The sequence below is a fragment of the Sitodiplosis mosellana genome, unplaced genomic scaffold, assembly GCF_009176505.1.
Source record: "Sitodiplosis mosellana isolate CC-2019 unplaced genomic scaffold, AAFC_SMos_1.0 Smas_scaffold_6197, whole genome shotgun sequence".
NCBI classification, from domain to species: Eukaryota; Metazoa; Arthropoda; class Insecta; order Diptera; family Cecidomyiidae; genus Sitodiplosis; species Sitodiplosis mosellana.
The window spans coordinates 1,084,433-1,106,505 of record NW_022601438.1 but is presented as its reverse complement, the minus strand read 5'-3'; the positions used below and the strand labels follow the sequence as shown (position 1 = coordinate 1,106,505).

At 35.8% G+C, this 22,073-nt stretch overlaps 1 protein-coding gene across 3 annotated transcripts in view; it reads right to left on the bottom strand.

Annotated features, from left to right (window-relative positions):
- LOC129577526 (octopamine receptor beta-1R-like) overlaps positions 1 to 22,073 on the bottom strand; it is a 54,660-nt gene that overhangs the window by 6,142 nt on the left and 26,445 nt on the right. For all 3 annotated transcript variants that reach the window (XM_055464760.1, XM_055464762.1, XM_055464761.1), the window contains exons 2-5: positions 4,329 to 6,485; positions 3,655 to 3,784; positions 3,382 to 3,504; positions 2,980 to 3,233 (exon numbers count right to left, since the gene is read on the bottom strand). In XM_055464760.1, coding sequence (XP_055320735.1) covers positions 2,980 to 3,233; positions 3,382 to 3,504; positions 3,655 to 3,784; positions 4,329 to 4,636 — 815 coding nt within the window. In that variant the 5' untranslated portion in view covers positions 4,637 to 6,485. The remainder of the gene's footprint in view (positions 1 to 2,979; positions 3,234 to 3,381; positions 3,505 to 3,654; positions 3,785 to 4,328; positions 6,486 to 22,073) is intronic.

Below are 22,073 nucleotides of genomic sequence, written 5' to 3'. Positions count from 1 at the left end.
AGGAATTTTATGAGGTGATAGTCTACTATCACTGGCTCTTAGTCTATAATAATTCCCTTTGAATCTATTGCAAATGAAACCAATTACTGCAGTTAAAATATTTTAAGGAGGTATTTGTATCGCTCTACTTTTGACTAATTTACATCGGTATTCATTTTCGTTCAACCAGGATAAGAAAAATAATCTAGATCTTGACTCAAACGTACCATTTCATTTCATTGAATATTCTATTTTTGCTTAAAGTACTAAGGTTCAAGCAACAGTGGAATGCTTCGTATACTGATACATGTATTTGGTTGGAACTCGCTTGACCGAAGCGCCATCTAAAGAACCGATGGCGAGTTCGTGATGTCTGTATGTTATACTTCACTATGACGTTTGACAGAACGGAGAGTTTACTTGATTGTATTGTCATCAGCCTTAGATTATCTAGGTGGTGTTTGCGCTCAATTTCAGTTGTCAAATTCAAAGTGAATAGGAGAGTTGGGTTCACGTCGCCATTCAAGTCAAACCGTGCCTTTGTATTCGAATGTTGTCGATGTCATTATTAAAATTTCATTGTACGTAATGTACATAACCACATAGTTGTTGAAAATTTAACTATCAAAATATAAAATGTGGAACTTGCGTATCAAAAAGGCTTGAATGGCGTCATCAAATGCGGTTTGCGTTGGCAGCAGCAGCAGCAGCGGAGCTTTTGATTACATCAATGTGAAATCTGCGCTTCGAATAAAGTGCAATTAATGTTTTGGGTTAAAACTCTTTTCTTGTCCACCACTGTTTTAAGTGAATTTACATAAATTTTGTATGTTAGTGATATTATGTTGTTGTTTTTCATGTGATGCGTGTTGATTGTTGTTTTGTACTGGACAAAATCTGATTACAAATTTTTCGAAAATTTGACTCAACATTGTCAAAATGTCACGTATGTTGTTTACACCACCATGAGTACCATGAGCATAACTCGATGCCACTGCTGCTGTATCAGTTTGTGTTGTGGCTAGAAGAAGCTGAATGCAAATAAAAAGAATTACATTGGTAATCCCGAACTTTTCCGTACCGTTGGTCTGCGTTGTCCGTAGGTACTTTTGGTTATTTTTTGTGAATTTTCTTGAAATAAAGGCAGTGAAAATATAATAATAAAAATAACGTGAAAAATCGTTCACTCTAACTAAAACTCCGACAATTTTGTATGAGAGGTACCCGTAAATCGATTCTTATTGGCTTTAAACTTTCTAAGGTTTCATTTTTTGAAGAAAAATTAAGATTCTGAAAGTTTCATGTTGATCGCATTTGCAGAAGTTTGGTTTTTGGCCCTCAATTTTTTCCAAGAAAATTTCGACAAAAATTGAGGACAAAAAATCAAACTTCTGCAAATGCGATCAACATAAAACTTTCAGAATCTTATTTTTTCTCCAAAAAATGAAACCTCAGAAAGTTTGAAGCCAATCAGAATGAATTAACGGGTACCTTCCATACAAAATTGTCCAAAAATCGGTAATTTTAGTCAAAATTTCAAAAATTTTGTATGGGAGGTACCCATAAATTGATTCCGATTGGTTTCAAACTTTCAGAATTTTATTTTTCTCCCAAAAAATGGAATCCCAGAAAGTTTGAAGCCAATCGAAGTCGATTCACAGGTACCTCCCATACAAAAGTGTCAATTTTTTGAGGTTTTTCTTTGGGCAAGTACCCCAGGATCAAATCGAAAATAGCTTATCTTCGAACTTAAACTAAATTTTCCGAATACAAAACTTTTGGCATTTCCAGATTTTGATTGTCTCAATTATTTTTCGAGTTATCGTGTTAACAAACACCAACGACGACGACAACGACGACGACAACGACGACGGCACACGAATGGAAAAATGTCTCAAAAAGTGGTTTTCTACGCGTTTCATGAGTTTTTATGATGATCTAAACCAATTTTGCGAAAAAAGTGTTCGAGACCAATTCCTATACTTTCCCTTGACACGGTGTGTATGGAAAAGTAAAATAGTTCGCGGTCCAAATGTAGTTATGTGCTTGATAATCAATCGAATAAAATTGAATTATTCAGCGAGGAAAGTGACAGTGACGCCGCATTGTTTTGGTACAATCGTACTTTCTCCCTCTTCTCTCTTTCTCTCGCTTGCTTGCTCCTTGTTTTTTGGTTTTGCCGAGCTTTTTATTATTTATAAGTTGATGACACTCGATATTTGGCAAAACACATATTCTCTCCTTCTCTTCCATCGAATCGTGATAAAATATTTGCATAAATTCTAATGAACCAATGTATTGGGATGCTTCAACATTATAAACACAAATAACCAGCATTCTCTATGTGTAGGGGGCTCGAGAGCCCACTTTATCTATGCCACACACATACACACACAACATGTAAATCCAAACGGTACGCGGAATGACATCGTGCTTCCAATGTAATTATAAATTTGAATCAAAGTATCACCGCGAAGCGCCATGTTTACATGCAACATCAGCCAACAACATTGTTGGATGAGTTCCAATCTCTCCGGTTCGGGGATAGAGCGGTTGAGACAAAGAGAGGAGGCTTCAAATCGAAAATATTATTAATGTAGTTGTAACCGATATGAAGTACGTTGTGAACATAAAGGTCAAAATGTTTCGATAGAGTACTCTCACATTGTTCAAATACAAATACAAATACAAACGCTAAGCACTCGTTGACATTGAATAATTTGCATATTGTCACTAAGGTCTTGGAAGACATTTTATTATGTATGTTCTTATCAGTTATTATTAATTTTGCTACTGCGACTGAATATACTCTCTCTCTCTTCCTCACTCACACACGCACATCCATCCTCAAGAACGGCCTTGTATCTACCTATCGTAATACGATTACAATCACGCTAAATAAACCATAAAATTCCTCGTCTTTTATTGCGAACGCGTGAGAAAAATGATTGTGATTAACAACATCTGAAACAAACAAACCATAAAAAAAACGTTACATACCTATAGAGTAGTCGTTCTTGTCGATCGGCTTCCTTGTAAATTTTATAGTACATTAGAATCATCACAATTCCTGGGATCCAAAAACTAACCGATGACGAAATTATGCAGTATAATTTGTTGACTTTGAACTCGCATATGTGCGGATATTTTCGTAAATATCGAAAATGTGTTTCGGTTGTATACCATCCCAGAAAAATGGGCACAAAGGAGAGCATAGCTGGAAATAGCCACACAATGACAAGCATAAAAACTACCTAAAGACAAAACGGACATGGGAAGAGAATCAAAAAATTGAAATTGTTAATAGTTTCGAAAATTAAAGTTGGAGAGAGAGAGAGAGAGAGGGGGGGGGGGAGAGAATGATTCAATTGGCCGTGATTTCCGTACAATTGCCATACTTACTCTAGAATAGGTCATGATTAGGGGATAATCTAAAGGCTGAACGATTGCATAATATCGGTCCACCGATATGCAGCACAGGTGCAGAATACTGGTTGTTGAGAAGTACACGTCAAAACTGTTCCACTGTTTAAAAAATTTATTTTTTTTTTATTATAATTACAATTCGAAAAGATTTAACTTATATTCAAATTATAACTAACAAAGATGGATTAATAGGATTTTTTCAACCTTTTTATGGTACTATTAAATTAATTTTAAAAGAATTTACTTTACCAGATCACAAACAAATGTGCCGAAAAGCCATTTGCCAGCGAATTCCACCGATGCATTAAAAGACATTGCACACAACGCAACTAGCATATCAGCCATGGCCAAGGAGACGACAAAGTAGTTTGTTATCACCCTGTGGTATTTTGTTCGATGTGGTTCGGTTGTGGGTAGGCGCATTTCATTTTCGGTCCGAACACAAAGTGGTACAAGGAAAAATCCAATGCAAAAAAAAGAAACAACATAAGAATGAAATGAACGAGAACAAGCAAAAAGGGAGAGAGGAAAAAAATCAATAAATAAGCACAACTCTATGATGATAGCAAAGACAATCAGTCCAGAGTTGCCGATTCTGTCTCTGTCTTTCCGGCAATTTTAATAGCTTAAATCGAATTAATCGAGTGGATAATTGATTCGGTTGAAAACGATAAACTCGAATTAATGTAAATAACTTTGGATTTGGTTTCAGCTGACCTAGCCTAGTCGGGAGTCGAGTCTGCTACTAAGCTAACATCGTCGGCATTTACTCGAATCAGTACAACCGAAATACATATTATTAAAAAAAAATCCATTGAAATGGATTTGGAAAGCGCTGGACAAAAAGGCAGAGAGAGAATGCAGAATAACGCGCCAAAATGATGCTGAAACACCATCAACTAGCTAAAATGTAAAATACTTACCTTAGTTTTCTGTGTTGCATTACCGACACGATGACCAGCATATTACCAAAAATGGCAGCTAAAATGATGAAACCAATCACAAAACACTTAAGAATTACTATAACATTGTTTGCGGTGGTCGATTCGACGGTATTGTCGATGCCATCATCAGGTACGGTGGTGGACTCAATATAGTCGTTTACATTGAAAAAACTATTCATTGATGATTGTTTCACTAGATTCCCATAATGCAATATGGCATTTGTATCATCGTCATAATTAAATTTGATCGTGGCCACATTTGATTGTCGATTTTCATTCATTTCCATTATCCCTTCGGTGGTGATATTTCGTGCACGCGTTTTTGTTGTTGCTACTTTTTTGTTCTCCTTTTATGCTTCTGTTGCTCCGTTTTTATTCTTTATTTCATTTAATTGTTAGTTTTTGCGCTGTGCCGTTTTCATTTGCCTTTGTTCGATCTGTTCGCTTTTATATATGTATAACGTAGTTCGCCTACGAAATTTTTCCTTCTACAGCTCTCGTGTGATGTGCGATGTTCTTCTGCCCTTCGATAAAATTTTCTTTTTTTTTTTCGATTAGTTTGATGGAAGTTCTCGGCTATTGTGGTGTTGTGCTGTTTCGTCACTTTTATATTTGCTCTCTGTTTTCTGTAGTTGATTTTTTTTCACCGATGTCACGTTGTGGAAATGACTCTTCTTTGTTTTTTGTTGGATAATTCTACAATAGAGCAAAATGTGCTTTTTATAGACGCTCAGTGACTACGTCAATAAAATTAATCGTGTGATAGTGTCCGTATTTACAGAGTTCCGTTATCACCCGTTGTTATTATTGTTGTTTTTGCTACTGCTGTTGTTGTTGTTGTTGTTGTTGTGACCTAAGCTTTATTTTACGATTCGATTTCCTTGTTTCGCACCCCAGACGAAGGGTGTAATATATGTTCGTCGAGGTAATCTATCAAATTGATCTAAACGATACACGAAGTTTTCTTTTCTTTCCTCTCTCTGTTTCTCTGGCGAAGACACGAATTGCGAACGCTTTTTTCGATATTGGATGCGAATGCCTTGCATTCAAGGAATTGAAAACTTTTGCGGCGGCTTATCTGGGAAAACTTTCAAAAATGGTTACTCGATATCGTTTCCCTCTCTCTCTATCTATCTATCTATCTTTCTCCCTTGCCTTCGCCTCTTGTGCTCCTTTTTATCGTATTTTTGCGTGTTTCGACTTCTTCAAGATATGCCTCTCCAGTGATTTCAGACGTGGCTTTTGACTTAGACACAACGATTTTACATCGGTGGCCGAATCATTGTTGTTTTCCCAACGAGCAAATATTTTTTTGTTTGTGTATATGTGTCTCGCGTGTTTTCTCTCAGTCGCTGTGTCGATATCCCTCGTAGTTCTTGTTTGCTTTTCCTTTTGTTTGGATCTTCAATCAATTTTGAATATAATACTATAAATTATATTACATTTGTTGAGTGAATGAAGGGCATCCGGAGGGGTTGAGAAGCAAAATGTTCGCCTTTTTGTGTATGCGTGTTGATATTTGATGTTTCGTGAGTGAATTTAACCAATCAGACGTTTAAATGGTGTCAATACCAAAATGAAAACAACTTTCGAATTGTTGCTCGTGATTGATGATTTTTTTGATTTATTTGTGTGTGTGTGTGTGTGTGTGTATTGTTGCTGTGTAATTTCGGTATCGTTTCAGTATTTTTCACGTCGTTTTGTTGAATGAACGTTATGCTATCGCTGCTGCTGTTATCGTCATGTTCATCGTCATCGAAGCGGCATTCGATGTGATTATTGCTTTGTTGTTGTTGTTGTTGTTGTTGCTCCACGGTCGTTTTGTCTTCGATTGTTTGGTGCTTTTTTGCGCGATTACTGATTACATTGATTGCCAGTGATGGTCTCACTTTTACAAACATCATTTCCATTTCATATTGATTGTTGTCGAAAGACATCATTTGCATGCATTTTACATCGTTTATACATTTTGCAAGGGAATTCGCACTCATTCACTTGGTGTTTCTTTCGTCGTTGTGTCCTCCTGATGATTCACAATGCACAGCTTTGGTTCAACAACATTTTCCCACGAATGGCGATGAAATGCGACAATTCCAACACAAAGCGTCTCATTATTGGTGACAAATGGAATAATACCTGGAAAATGGAATAATACAAAATACAATTTAATTATGATGATTTGTTTTTGCTTCAGTGAAGGAGGATGCTTTTGAATGGAGAAACGAGTGTGAGATATAGTAATATCATTTTTATGGCGCACTTGAAAATTTGTCACATTCAAAATGATTTTCTATACCGCGTAAAATCAAATGAAACCATAATAATAATAATATCATGGTGGAAAGAGCGTTCAAATTTTGATGGTGTACTATTTTGGTACTTTTCATTCTTCACCCTCGAAGCGTGAATCGAAATTATTCTTTGGGTATGAATTTGTCGTTTGATGAGAGAATTCTGAATCTCGAATTCTTTCTTTATTTCTTTTTTTTTCGAATTTCATTTTTGTTCTCACTCAAATTTTAATGCAACTTTTTGATTAAAGAAATTTATAGAAGCCGAACACAAATTAAATTATGTTCTCAAATGAAATGATAATATTTTGTCAGGTGCATTCAATATGATGGCTCGTTTTCTTATGTTGCGTTGTCTTGTGCTGGTAAATTATATTTTCCCAGAAAGTGTTTTGCGTAACGGAAGACATATACGAACATAAAAAATGAGTATGTCATCGTCGCCGTCATTGTCATCAACAATGTGCTTTACATGAAATATAATAATTGTTGTGCGTTAGTGTGATTTTATGTACGCGCCGCATCGATTGCATAGAGAAAAAAAAATGGGCATATTTAAACTCATTCTTATCATCATGCTCGGCCATGGGAAACAGATGTGCTTGCGTGGGAGCCGCATCGATTGTCGTGTGTGTATTTGTATGTGTATGTGTGTATATACTTCATTTTCAACTTGCTGCCTCGTAACAAGGTTGACAAAACATCGCCAAAATTGAATAAAATTCAAATAAATACTCGCATTTTATGTGTGACGCATATTTCGTCGAAGCTTGCGCGTATCTGTAATTCGAGCGAAAGCCGCCCGTATCATTTTCACCACTGTTGGGCCCTGCCGTTTCTATTTAGGCTGATGTAAATAATGTTGATGTCTTTTTTATATTAGCTGTGCCATTTATGCAGTTGAATTCTTCGTTTTGAATTAATCCAAATGGAAACACATGAATTTAACGAGTAAAATTGACATAATAGACGTGTGCTGATGCATACATTGCTGTGAAAATTTCAAATGGCTCACGTGTGTGCACGTGTATACGTATTCGTATGCGTATGCCATGCGTACGTTTATGTGAGAGTGAATTTTTCACGATGATCCAGATAAGTTTTAACATTTGGTGGGAGCTCAAAAAATTCCGATGCATGACAAAATGTTTATGAACGCTTTATTCTGAAAACATTGATTTATATTTGCATTGAATGACTTTTAATAAAGTGAATTAGGATGAGTTTGTTTTTTTTTCTGTAGCAATTTTTCTTCTCTGCTGTATGTTAAACGATACACGTTTGGATAATGATCTCATACAGTACTGTATTTTCTTCAACAACGGTTGGTCCGCTTTTTGGTATGGATGCTCCGCTTTGGTGCCAAAATGAGATAAGATTTTAAATAAACTTTGGAATTGTTTGGATCTTCTCTACCTTTTGCTCTCTTTCTCTCTCTCTCACACACACGCACACTTTGCGAGGCGAGCGATTGTGAAGGGGAAAATCCTTTCAAAAGCCCTGAATGCGACTATAAATTACAATCCAATTTGATCTGTGAACTCGCCTGTGAATACAAAATAATTTATTCGCTGCAGCAAAAGACTTTTGAAAATTAAGAACACTTTATGGATTAACTTTTGAAACATCCACACGGTATGTAGAGTCGGTGAAGCAAAATCGAACAGATTTATCAGAATTCACGACACATCCATACCAAAACCCGTTGTCATGGTTGTCATGAATCACAACGTCATTAAACCTTTCGACTAACCACCGCACCGAATGATTTGCACAATTTTACGGTACATCTTTCTTCATTGCACATTTAAACATTTTGGCTTCGATTCGTACATGAAATCTCTCTTACTTAAATTAGGTCAAGACTATTTGATTTCCATTTAAATGCAGCTTTAACAAGAATTTGATCACAAACAATGAAGTTATTAAACTCGAATTTAAACTAAATGGATTTACTATGACATCTATTCAAGTCATCTGAAATGATAAATCTATCACTTATAGTATCTCCCGTACATTCTACCATTGCATCGCTCATCATTGACGAGTTCGAATTGACAAAAAAAGGAAAACGTTGCTATTGTGAGGAATTCCCTTGCCCATTGCACGAATCGAGAATCGACTAGGTTTTTTCTTTCTCGACCGAAATCGAACCCTCTTTATGGTGATTCTTTTTCATTTGATCGTGTGCTCAACTATTCATAAGTTAGTAGAACTTAGTATTTAGTGGTGTGTGCATTTTTACATTATTTAATGAATAAATAATTCGAACTTCAAACTTCGCTCAGAAAATTTATGTTGGCTTGTTCTTCTCTTTCTCACTCATTCGATCCGCTCAATAAATTACATTCAAGTCAAATATTCCGATCGAATCGAAATTGATGATGAAAAACCTTTCAGCCTAATGATTTGGGCACTTTGTATACCAGCATCATTCGTTTTGTTCGTTATGCGTGTTAGACAGAAGACGGCAGGTGAAGGTTGTTCTCCATATCAGTTTGGGTTAAACGGTTTCTTTTTCTACGTTTTGGTCAGTCTGTACGATAATTGCCGATTCCAAGTTAAATGCTCACATTTCCAATGGGAATTGATCGAAAATTTACGATTATGCAATGGCAGCATTCAACTTTTTTTCTCCCAACGTACAATTTTATTCGCGGGGTTTTTATTAGCCATCAGTGTTTGGAATATATCAAACGCTTACAGTGACATCATTATTAATAGCTTTTATTTGTAGAACACTTGAAAAAGCTAAGTTTTATTTGTCACATAAATTCACCCGTTTACTGTCAAATTTTGAACAATTGTAGAGCGCCGTGGATTTCGTACGGCAAAATTCAGTACTACTTGGTGTGATTTTGTGGTATTTCACAATATGTAGAATTCACTTACGGCTATTTACAGCTCAATCACACCAAATAGTACTGAAATTTGCCGCACGAAATCCACGGCGCCTCACAATTTCACACTTCGTATTCTGTATACAATAAATGCGAGATTATAAGCGTGTGCATAAGTTTCCATAGATTGTTGTAACAGCACAGAGCACAGAGCACAGTCACAATTTATGTGTTTTAAATTCGCCGAATGTATTCTACGTTTCAAGTGATAAGTAACTTTTTCACCTTTTACATTCCGTAATTCACATAGAATAGTGACAGAGAGACACTTGCCGGAAATTATTTTCAAACATTAAATTGCATTCCATACGCTACCGAAATATAAAGTTACAACAATTGTTGTCAAAGTATTATTTAGTTTGAGCACTTGTTTGCCTTGGGCACTAACCGGCGCACAGCATACTTAATACGCCCCCTTGCTAAAAATGTTGATGCAAAAATAATGCATAAATGATAGATTGAATGTATACAGTACAGTACAGTAATATATCAATCGGGAAAGAAAGCGGGATTTGACAACCAAAATGAGACCATTGGAATGAAGAAGAAGAAGAAGAAGAAGAAAAATCAACATGTTTCCGATGTTTATGAAAACGGAATCAATTTGACTTTATACGGACCGTATCATACGGCAGTAACAAACACATTCATGCAAACGCCAAAAACTTTGGTCGGATCAAATACATTTTTAACAAAAATTTACATCTGATTTTGATTGCGTTTCAAATGTGGACAGGATGATTTATCGAGAGCCATCGCCTTCGTTCACATTTAATTATTATTTATCTTGAGCAGACGCGACGTGAACAAATCGAAAAATATTCATGCTAAAATAAATTTTAGAATGAGACAGAGGGATAAGTCGTATGGAATTCGATTGTTCGACGATTAGTAAATTGGAAAAGAGTTGCGATGCAGAAACCAAAAAAAATACCTTCCAAATCCAGATGTGATGTCTACAATAAATCATTCTCATTTCGACTCTGTTTCTATCGCTCTTTCTCATCCTCTCTCGATTTCGCTCTCTCCCTCTGTTGCTTTCGCTTTCTCTATCAGCTGAGAACGGAGCGGAGAGCGAATTTATGAGACACATGTTATGCATTCTCGTATTCCCTTTGTTTTCATCGGTAAGGATGTTGTGTGTCTCTATGTTTTTTTTTACTTGTTCTTACTTATTTAGGCTCATGTTTTGGCTTCGCATCGTATCGCATGTCTACCTAATGAAAAATTCATTAGATTCGAAGACAAATAACTTGGCTTTGGATCCAATTGATTGAATCCATAAAAGAAGATGAGAAAACCAAATGATCATCAATCGAAAATGCGAATAACCCCCATTCGCATGCAAAAGACGCCTGTCGATGACAATTCGCCGCATCGTTTTTTTTTTCTTTATTCCCGTTCACCTACCTTTCTTACGCTTTTGTTCTCTCTCTCTCTCTCTCTTCTCTCTCTCTCTCTCTATCGCACACACAAATTTCACATGCAAAAGATATTGTCCCGGAGAATGAGCCGAAGATAGCAAAAGGCAATTTGAAAATCTAATAAAAGACGGCCAAGCAAATAAATCGCTACCGTCAAAGGAAGCCGGGCCACATCAATAAGATAACGATGTGAAAAGAGATGACTAAAGTGAGCGTTTCCATCAATATATTGGCGCATTGACACAAGAGAGCTACTGCTACTGCAATTGAAAATGACTGCGAATGTGAATGTGACTTAGACAATATTTATTTCGTTTAGCACACACTACACTCATGCAGCAAAGAGAAAAAAGTCAGGAGTGAGACTATGACTTTTCTTTTCTGTTGTCATTTATATTCGGATGCCGTGTTCTTGTACGGGCAACACATATCACTCTCGCATTGTCACTGGGTCCGCGATTTCGATCTAGCTGAAAATGTCGATGCAAATGTCTACGGATTAACAGTATACTGAATGCTATAGCATTCAGTGATCTAATACGTTAATACATATTTAATCCGGTATATCTATTGCTGCGTTCATGTTCAGCGTAATCTTTTACATTGGTGCGGAATAAACCGCTTTTGTGTCTACCGTTTCAATTGAATTTGGTTATTTCAACGGAAAAAAAGGATTTCGCTCTCTCACTCAGTCACACTAGATAGGGTATCTTAATTGCTATCCTTTTGATTGTGTGTATTGCAGTGTGAAATACTAAAATAAGCATTCTTTCTATCTTTTTTGTTTTTAACATGATTTCGTTGGGGGGCACTTGAATTGTCAAACGAAATGATTAGATTTTTATCGAGGTAAGCTAAGGCAATAGTATCTTCATGTAAAAAGAAAATGGTCAATCGGAGCGTTACAGAGAGGGGGAGAGAGAAAGAAAGAAAAAAGGCAAGTTTTATCAAATATGCATTATGTGACAAGAGCAGAATCAAAGTGAAATAGTTCAAAACTTGAACATGGAAAATCGAAATGAATTTCGAAAGCAGCAGCAACACAAAATTGAAATTGATATTCAGACTTGGTGAGGTATAAAAAAATTTCCAATTTCGCATTTCACATCGTTCGCAGAAACCATTCCCTACGAACCGTTGAAAGCTACGTGATTTGATGGTTTGCCCTCCATCCCATCAGCAACCAACATACAATCGCATTTCCAAGAGGAACAAAAAAGTATCCCCTTCATCCACTCTCCGCATGAGTCCGGTCATCATATAATGCGCTTTTTCAATATTTGACCATACCCGAGCGAAGCTATTCAGCACGAGAAAACAAACAACACCAACAGAAGAATGCGTAAAATCATTTCATTGAGAGGTAGATATTCTCAAATAAATAGATATATTTGCGAATTGTGTACTTTTCCTTTCCCATTCTCTCTCTGTATGTATACGTGTATATGCGGCCATAAAACAAAATGTGTGTATCGCATACAGAGAAAACTCTGAATGGAATAACGTGCGATATGGAATAATAAAAGTAAAAAGGATACAACACTTTACGAAGATTGAACAGTGAGATTGAAATTGATCCAAGAAAGCAGCAACAGTAGCAACAGTAGCATCGCAAACGCATTCAATGATATCATTTTATGAATGATGGTTTGAGAAAATTCATAGAGAGGGAGAGAGAGAGAGATAGCAATTGCAAACAAAGTGAATAAAAAGCGATGTCTATCAAGACACACACACAACACACAAGACATAAGAACATCATCATCATCATCATTCGTATGCAATTGGATAAATCCAGTCCTATGATATACACTGAGATACTCGGGTGAAAACACCATTACCAATTCCATTAAGCTATTATCAGCTAAGCACTTTTTAATTTACTCCACTCTGAAATAGTATGTGGGACTTAGTTCATCGATGACGGTATTTCTAGTGCAAAAGTGTTCACCAAAAAATAAATGTGCATCCGTTTCGATTCCAATACATTACAATTCCCTTTGGATAAAGTAATACATTTTGAATTGTGTACTGGTGCTCGCATGCTCTACTCTGCTCTTCATATGCATTCCAGCGTTCGCCACTCTTATTCGTTGGCGTGCGTTATCGTCTAACGAAAATTACTCTCGAATTGATTTTCTCTGTGTAAGCCCTCCGATCTCTTATTTGCTTTCGTTTTCATTCCACAACATTTTTATCGCCTTTTCTCCGTGCGATATATATTTTTTTATCCCGTAATTTTATGTGATAATGACAATCAAATGTATATAGAGAAAGCGATAAGCATCAATATCGATATCAATATCGGTCCATTTTGTGCTTCGGATCCTTATTTCGTTCTTCTTCTTTTACGGGGTGGATGTTCAACGCTCAAATGATTGTCGATTGAAATCTTAGAACTCAATCAGTTCAAGAAAAAATGATGCGAGAGTGCCAGATAGAGAGAGAGAGAGAGAGAGAGAGAGAGAGAGAGAGAGAGAGAGAATAAATCGCATTCACACTGTCACACAACACAGATACAAGCGAACCAATGAAATCATCGCACACACACACACACACACACACATTTTGCTCATAATGAAATTATTAGTTTAAAGCTGTAATACTAAATGAATTTAAAGACCCTCAATGTAATACACACAGCATGGCATGGCATGGCATGGCAACACCTATCGATGTCCGCTACCCACATATACGGTCGCTACAGACGATGGAATCGATTGAAAATGGTACGAATAGAAGCAATAGCAACAACAGTGACGGCCAACAAAAACCGTTTAAGCAAACTTGCTAATGGAAATTTGGTGTGTGATCGTCATCAGTCGTTTGTGGATAATTTAATAATATTAAAAACTTTGTCTAGCTTACGCAACATCTCATCATCATCTCTGCGGAGTTATGCTGAAAAAAGGCTAACAAACAACAACTACGCACACAGAGAGGAAGAGAGGTACAACGTGCCCTTACATGATTAGACTTGAGATGTGTTCAGTTCGGTTAATATGGTGGTCGTTTCAATGCGGCGCTTTGTCAGACCGAGAGATGCTGAAGATAGATCTGCCTATAACATGCACTTACAGTGTGGAACATGTGAGTAATACATTCGAAAGAAGTTTGGATACTCTGACAAACCCACAAGGCAAATACAATAGACGTCAACAGCGAGTACAACAACCATTTGGTTTGACGTTTTGCTATTAAGTTAGTTTAAGTAGCTTAAATCTAAGTTATGTAACAGTAAAGTACTGAGCTTCATGTCTAAAAAACTATTTCTACAAAAATCAATAGATGGCGTTAGGGTCTAGCATTTGCCTTGCGGAAAGACGTGTGCAAGGGGGGGGGGGTATTCCGGTTTTACCCCCCTCTACGATTCCAAAATGTGGACCCCCCAGCGATTTGGAAAATTTGACACTAGATATAATCGATTTTCAAAAGTGAGGACTTTTTTTTTTTTAGGTCTTCACTTGTTTTTTGACACCCATTGGCAAAATGTTAGACCCCCATTGTGGAATTTTGACTGTTTTACACTAGATAGAATCGATTTGAAAAAGTGAGGACCTTTTTTTTTTTTTTTTTTTTTTTAGTCCTCACTTTTTTCGGAGACTGGTTTTACACTAGATAGAATCGATTTCCAGACCCCCTAGGGGAATTTAACTCTTACGAGTTCAGCATGTTTTTTGCCAGTTTGCTTGATTCGCGGGAGTTCGACGCGTTCCTTGTACGTACTGACGCGCACGGTCACAAGTTTACACAAGTTTGTTTATGGTTTTGCGCGTTTTTCAAGTTGTTATTTGACAATTAAAACGCGTTTCAAGCTAAAAATCGGTTGTTTACGTGTATAAAGATTTTTCACATCCTTTCCAAAAGTTCAAAGATTTATATAATTATAAAATGGACAAAGGAAATATTTTTAAAGAGCTGGAGAAAGTGTTGAAGAAAAAGTTAATCCAGATATAATAAATGGAACGACTGATGTGTGCGCGTCGTCCAGCTACAAGTTTGCACACGAACTCGCGCGCGTTCGCACATGTTGTTTTAATACGGAACTTGTCAACTGAGTGGAATCATGCAAGTTCTCTGGTGAATGTAACAATTTCGTGCGCGTTTATATCATTTTTTTACAAGTTTTCACGTAGTTAAATCCCCCTAGACCCCCCCCCCCCTGGCAAAATCATTTTACCCCCCCCTAGAATTTTTGACCTTGCACACGTCTGCTTGCGGACAAACAAACAAAAAATATATTTTTGATGTGACTCACTATCGTCCTATAGTAGTATGCATTTTCTGATTTCCACCTTACAGCTGTGCTATTTCATTGCGTTTGCAAGCATTTTACATTGAAATGCAAATGAGCCAACCCATCAGGTTTCGTGGCGCTTAGAACAAACGGTACACATACACAACAGGTGGACCAAATGCTTTGCACAATAACGACGGTGCAGCAGTACGACATTCGCAACGAATGATGTGAGCAGATATACGCAATGATTGTATTCAATATTCAATACGACGTATTGTCGATCATCATTAGAATCAAGACCACAAAATGTACGTAAAGTACGTAGAATATGCACAAACGAAATTAATTCCAAGAATTCAGTGCTCAATGAATGTAGTACTGATTTTTCCATTCAATATAATGATGCTTCAATGCATTATACACCACGATCCGACAGCAAAAATAAAAATACATTGATTCATATGGACACTGAATGTACAGAATGTGACAAGAGCGAAACTAGTGAAAATATTCATGAACTAACATGTAATCACAAAGTTTCTATCTTAATTGCATTGAAAAACACAACAACAACGCCCGAAAGTAGTCAAAATTGCAAGTTTCAATCATTTAAACATTAATAAACATGTAAAGCACGTACACATTTCTGTGACGTAAAAAGTCTCATGCTATCGGATCGTGTTATACATCGCTCCCTCGTACACACATTGAAAAAATAAAGATGAACAGAAAAAAGAAACAGGAGAAAAACAACGCGTAATGACGTAACGACATACAATAAACGAAATAATGGATGATAAATTGAAGATTTCACTCATGATTAGATTCAATTTTTATTATATTCCAGTCGCATATATTCATTTTATCAAAGCACTCGGAATGTAGGCCTAGAAACTTTCCTTAATGGAATGTCACATTTAGTTTGTGTTTTTCGAACAAGCATAATGATGGCATCCTCACCTTCCTGTATATAGATGTGAATGTATATAAAATTTATGTAAAAACTAATTCATTCACTCTAGCATTTTGGGAAGTTCATTACATTCGACAGCCGTTGAATGAAGTCAATTAGAAGAAAATCGCTTCAACAAACTTAAAATGGAAGAAGTTTTTTTGTGCGGTTTTCCATTACACCATTTGGAATAATGAATAAAATTTTATATATAAATGTGGTCAAAACTCTTCAGCCTAACAATTTCAGTTTTTTTTAAAATGGAAAGTCTCTAGATTTAGTGCTCAATTAGTGCTATTTAGTGCCACCAATTTCAGATTTAGTGCTTCAAGTGGGGCCGAGTTATGGGCCTCGACATTTTGGGGAATTTTGGAAATAGGGGTTGAAAAATAAAACTTTTTCTCCTGATGAGATATCGAAAAACTGAAAATACCACGATTTAGTGCTCATTTAGTGCTCTTATTTTAGACATACTCGCCATCCCCTATAGTTAAGGGTGGCAGTGAAATGGGGGTGAGTTTTTTTTTCACCCCAAAATGCTCAAAAATTTTATTCAGGGATTTAGTGCTCATTTAGTGCTCCACAAATCCGTTTTCAGATCAAAATTTTATCGAAATCAAAAAAAGTTACAACGATGTGTTTTTTGGAGATTTTCGGGGGAAACCATTTTTTCAATTTTTCAGGGTGGGGTCAAATACTCTCCATTTTAGTCTAGGAATTTAGTGCTCATTTAGTGCTTCCAAAAGACACTTTCGGATTGAAATTTGCTTGAAAATTGACTTACATATGACCATTTATTTTATTTGACAGAAATCTGTTCAACCCCTAAAACGCCGACCTTCATAAAATTTTTAAAAATGCAGCAAAAAATATATTCTCGGTGGCTTATGAGAGCACTAAATGGGCACTAAATCTATGGACTATTTTCAGATTTAGTGCTCGCCTCTTTTGAAAATTGATAAATTTTCCCCCTTCATTCGAAATGAGAGATTTTTCAAAAATTTCAAATAGTTGAGCACTAAATTTAAAAATTGTCCAGTGATTTAGTGCTCATTTAGTGCTTCCAAAAGACACTTTCGGATTGAAATTTGCTTCAAAATTGACTTACATACGACCATTTATTTTTTTTGTGAAAAAATAGTTCAACCCCTTGAACGCCGATCATCATAAAATTTTTAAAAATGCAGCAAAAAATGTATTTTCGTCGAGAATTTCTCGGTGATTTTTTCGCTCTTAACAAAAAAATAAATCTACGGATACAAATCCAGAACTGAAGATCGGTAAGTAATATTTTGAATTATTCTATTAAAAATAAGGCACACTTTTCATGAGTGGAAAGATAAATTAGAACGAACCTCTTTTTTAAATCGTATTTATTTTTGAATTTATTACTATATTTTTAAACGCAGTAGAATTGATTGGAGTTGAGTATCATAACATTTAAAAAAATGCTTCACATGCAGAAACGTTTTAAGTATCATATTTTCTCTGCACATTTCAACAGTGCATGGTATATATGAATTCAAATGAGGAAAATAAAATGAGAATAAAAAATTAAGAGTTTGAAACGAAATGTAGAACTGGAAATGAGAAGGGACTACTTTGATGCATGCTTACTACATAAATTAGTACACAACCGGAACTATTGCTCACATTCTAGACCGTACTTCAGAATAAGCCGACGGTCGAATAGATCGAACATACTTTTCAATCCTCAACCTACAAATAATGATTATGGGCTTCACAGAAATCCTGTGACTAGAACGCAGTTACTATACGAAAGAAAATTCAAAGCAACTAATATTCTTGATGCAAACTATGAACTGTTTAAAAATAAAATAATGAGCAACTTCAGTCAAAGTTGAAATATTAAAATAATTGATGCAAATAGCAATATAATAAGGCAATGTTTTAACTGCATCAGTTGAGATAATTTACTTGCAATCGAATTTAAAATTATAATCAATTCTTATTTTTTACAACTTATTAATTTTAAATTAAATAATTATACTATTTTTTCTTTTGCTTTTTACTATTAGTAATATATTGCCAAAAAGTAATTAGAAAATGTAAAATTGAAAGTCAACAAAAATGTGATCAGAACTCATAGGTGAAGAATGTTATTGGGATTTTTTCCTGTTTTCAACACCATTATAAATCAATAAAAATAAAATAAAAATAAAAAAAATAAAATAAAAAAAATGTAATGTTGACTTAACACTAGAGCAATTGTTATTTGACTCAGATTCAAAAGTCCCATTTAAATGTTATGATACTAAAAAAAAAACACTTTTTGAGACACTTTTCCGTTCGTGTGCCGTCGTCGTTGTCGTCGTCGTCGTCGTTGGTGTTGGTGTTTGTTAACACGATAACTCAAAAAATAATTGAGATAATCGAAATCTGGAAATGCCAAAAGTTTTGTATCCGAAAAACTTAGTTTAAGTTCGAAGATGAGCCATTTTCGATTTGATCCTGGAGTACTTGCCCTGAGAAAAACCTCGAAAAATTGACACTTTTGTATGGGAGGTATCTGTAAATCGACTCCGATTGGCTTCAAACTTTCTGGGATTCCATTTTTTGGATAAGATTCTGAAAGTTTCATGTTGATCGCATTTGCAGAAGTTTGATTTTTTGTCCTCAATTTTTGCCGACATTTTCTTGGTAAAAATTGAGGCCCAAAAACCAAACTTCTGCAAATGCGATCAACATGAAACTTTCAGAATCTTATTTTTTCTCCAAAAAATGAATCCTCAGAAAGTTTAAAGCCAATAAGAATCGGTTTACGGGTACCTCTCATACAAAATTGTCGGAGTTTTAGTTAGAGTGAACGATTTTTCACGTTATTTTTATTATTATATTTTCACTGCCTTTATTTCAAGAAAATTCACAAAAAATAACCAAAAGTACCTACGGACAACGCAGGCCAACGGTACGGAAAAGTTCGGGATTACCAATGTAATTCTTTTTATTTCTTTTTTGAAATATACTGCCTTTGGTTTGAATTTAATAGAAAATATGAGCATAAAATTCAAATTCACCATAATTTGTTTCATCACTCAAAAAGTATTAAGAAAAAAAAAGAATGCAGATTAGTAGCTCTACATTTCATGTAGTGCTAAAAAGTGTGTCTGGAAAGTGTTAGATTTTCGGTAAATGTGCGCACATGTTTAGGCATTGTGAAAACGCAAATGAAAGCCAAATAAAAGGAAATGCGCCCAAGATGAAGAAGTTTCATTGTTCGTATGAGAAAAGGGAAAACTCATACAAAAATGTGTACGTGTTCAAATCATTTTTAGCATTTCTTGTCCTGTTGGCAACAAATAAAATCTACGCCAAATATTTTCAGGGTTGATGGTGTGATGATTGTATATAATGGCGTTAGGCAAGCAAGCAGGCGCTTAAAAAATTCCGAAACATTCGAGAAAATAATTGCTAAGGCAATGCAATTTAGTTTTTATTTGACAGACCATATCATATCAAATGTGTGTGTGTGTGTGTGTGTGTGTGTGTATTATGATCCATGCCACACAATGGCTTTGGAATTTGCGCAAAAAAAAGTAACGCCGAAACGACCAAAAGCGAGAGAGAAAAAAAATATGTGTGTGCGAATTTGGCAGTAAAAATAAAGAAATTATGGTGAAATGTTAGCATTTTTCCACCCCTTTCTTTTCTTCGCGTACGACTTGTGAATTTTATTGTTGAATGTTGATAATTGAGGACGTTTTGACTTGGATTTGCGATTCAAAGCGGTTTTATTTATAGCTTGAGCAGCTCTACATAAACAAACAAACACACACACACACACACACACAAGCTCAGGCTCATGTATCTTCATGAAAAGTGAAAGAAATGTGACTGAGTGAGTGAGTGAGTGCGAACACGAGAAACAGGGAAATTATTGGCGCGCACTGGTTTGTATTTACACATTCAAAAATAATCACAATGCCAAAAGAGTGAAATTCAAAGCAAATAAACAAGAGATACAATGGCGCGCTAAAGTATGTGCCGTGGGCTTTGCCATTAAAAGTTTTTATTATTTCCTTTTCGGCCGGTGTTTGTACACCGCTTAAAGTTATATCTTTTTATCCGAGGTGCTGTGTTCTTTTATGCTTTGACGATTCGGTATTGACCGCAACCGCTTTTCCCCAACCACATTTTTACTCCATTTCAATAGAATGGATTTTTTTCCCGTTGCTTTAATTCAGCGGTTGTTGCGTTGCGATTTTTCCTCTTCTTCTTCCATTAATTCGTTCATTACAGCACCTTGGCACAATTTTTGCGTTTCTTCTTTGTCTCACACCGCGTACGCTTCACTCTCCATCACTACAGCATTCATAACAATGCATAAGAGTTGTGCAAAAAACCATTTCCCTTTCTTGTGCCACACATTTATATCTACCGTTGTCTCCCTCTCTTCCCCTTCTACTCCCTCTCTCTTCCTTTTCCTCTCCCCCTCTCTATCTTTCTGTGTGCCTCATTTTCCCAGTCACAGTGTGCTTTCATCCTTGCCATTTCACTTTATACATTGTCATATGATTATGATTTGATTTAATGATACCCAAAGACATTAAAAGTGACCAGATCGCATACAGTCGACGATTAGTCACCTTAAATCTACGGCATACGCATAAATGTAAAGGGAAAGGTACCAAACAAGTTGTGAAATGAAAATTAAATCAAACCCAGGAGTTTTGCAACTTTCTATGTTCAAATTATTATTTTGCGTCATTCGGGATTTTTTTCCCCCGTCTATGTACTGCAAATACAAAGCCCATTCATTACAGCACATAAAGTTCGTAGGGCCCATGCAAGCCTCTAACGACATCTCTTGAGTTTTGTAGAAACCATTATGGTACTAACTACTTGGTTCAATATGAGTGGTAATTCTACTCAACAGTAGACTTGACATGAAGCTCAGTGGCTTTATAGTTACTTAACATACTTTTAAGTTACTCAAACTAACTTAATAGCAAAACGTCAAACCAAATGGTAGTTGTGCTCACTGTTGTATATACCGGATGATAAAGTTAGTTCGACTTTCTATATTGAATTTCGTGGAATTCAAATGAATATCAAAACAGCACATTCAAACGGATATACGCAGTAAATGCGGTAGAAAATAATGGTGGATCAAATGAACATAAATAAATTGAGCTGAACTTGGCTCAGAATGAAAATTGAATAGGCATCTTATCAATACTTCATCGTCCGGGAACAAGTAAAATTGTGTGAGACGGATTCACCGGAAGCAATAAACTTTGGCTAGCTAAATCAATACGAAAACCATAATGTATACATATACATAAGAAAGGTCTTTGCATTTGATACGCGATTCAACAATATTTTGCATAGATATTTTTTTTTCTCTTGGTATATACAGAGTCAGATACTAAGTGACGTTAATTTATTTATTTTATTGGTGTTGTTGTTGTTGTTGTTGTTTTGTGTTTCTTTACCGGTTCATGTAAATTACGGGAACGATTGGGAATGTTGGTAGACATCGGTAAAAATTCCGCGCATATTAGCATTTTTTTATTGTGTTCGCTTCCGATCCAATGGGAAATTGTTACGAATGGCAGTGGAATACCCATGAAAAAGTGTAGAGCTATGTATGCGCCATGTTGACATGGTGTACACCAGGTATGAGCCGAGATTTGCGTCCAATCCACACCATACACCACCGAAAATATATAAGGCTCGGCGCAAATTGGGCGCAAACTGGTGTGAATTGTCGTTGCAACGTCCATTCATATTGTTTGAAATGATTATGACAGCTCACACCAATTTGCGCCGAGCCTTATTTATTTTCGGTGGTGTATGGTGTGTATAGCTGTGCCATATTCGTATCTTAATAACCATCCTAATAATTTTTAGAGATTATTGAGATCCGATCATAATACCGATAAATCTTAATAAC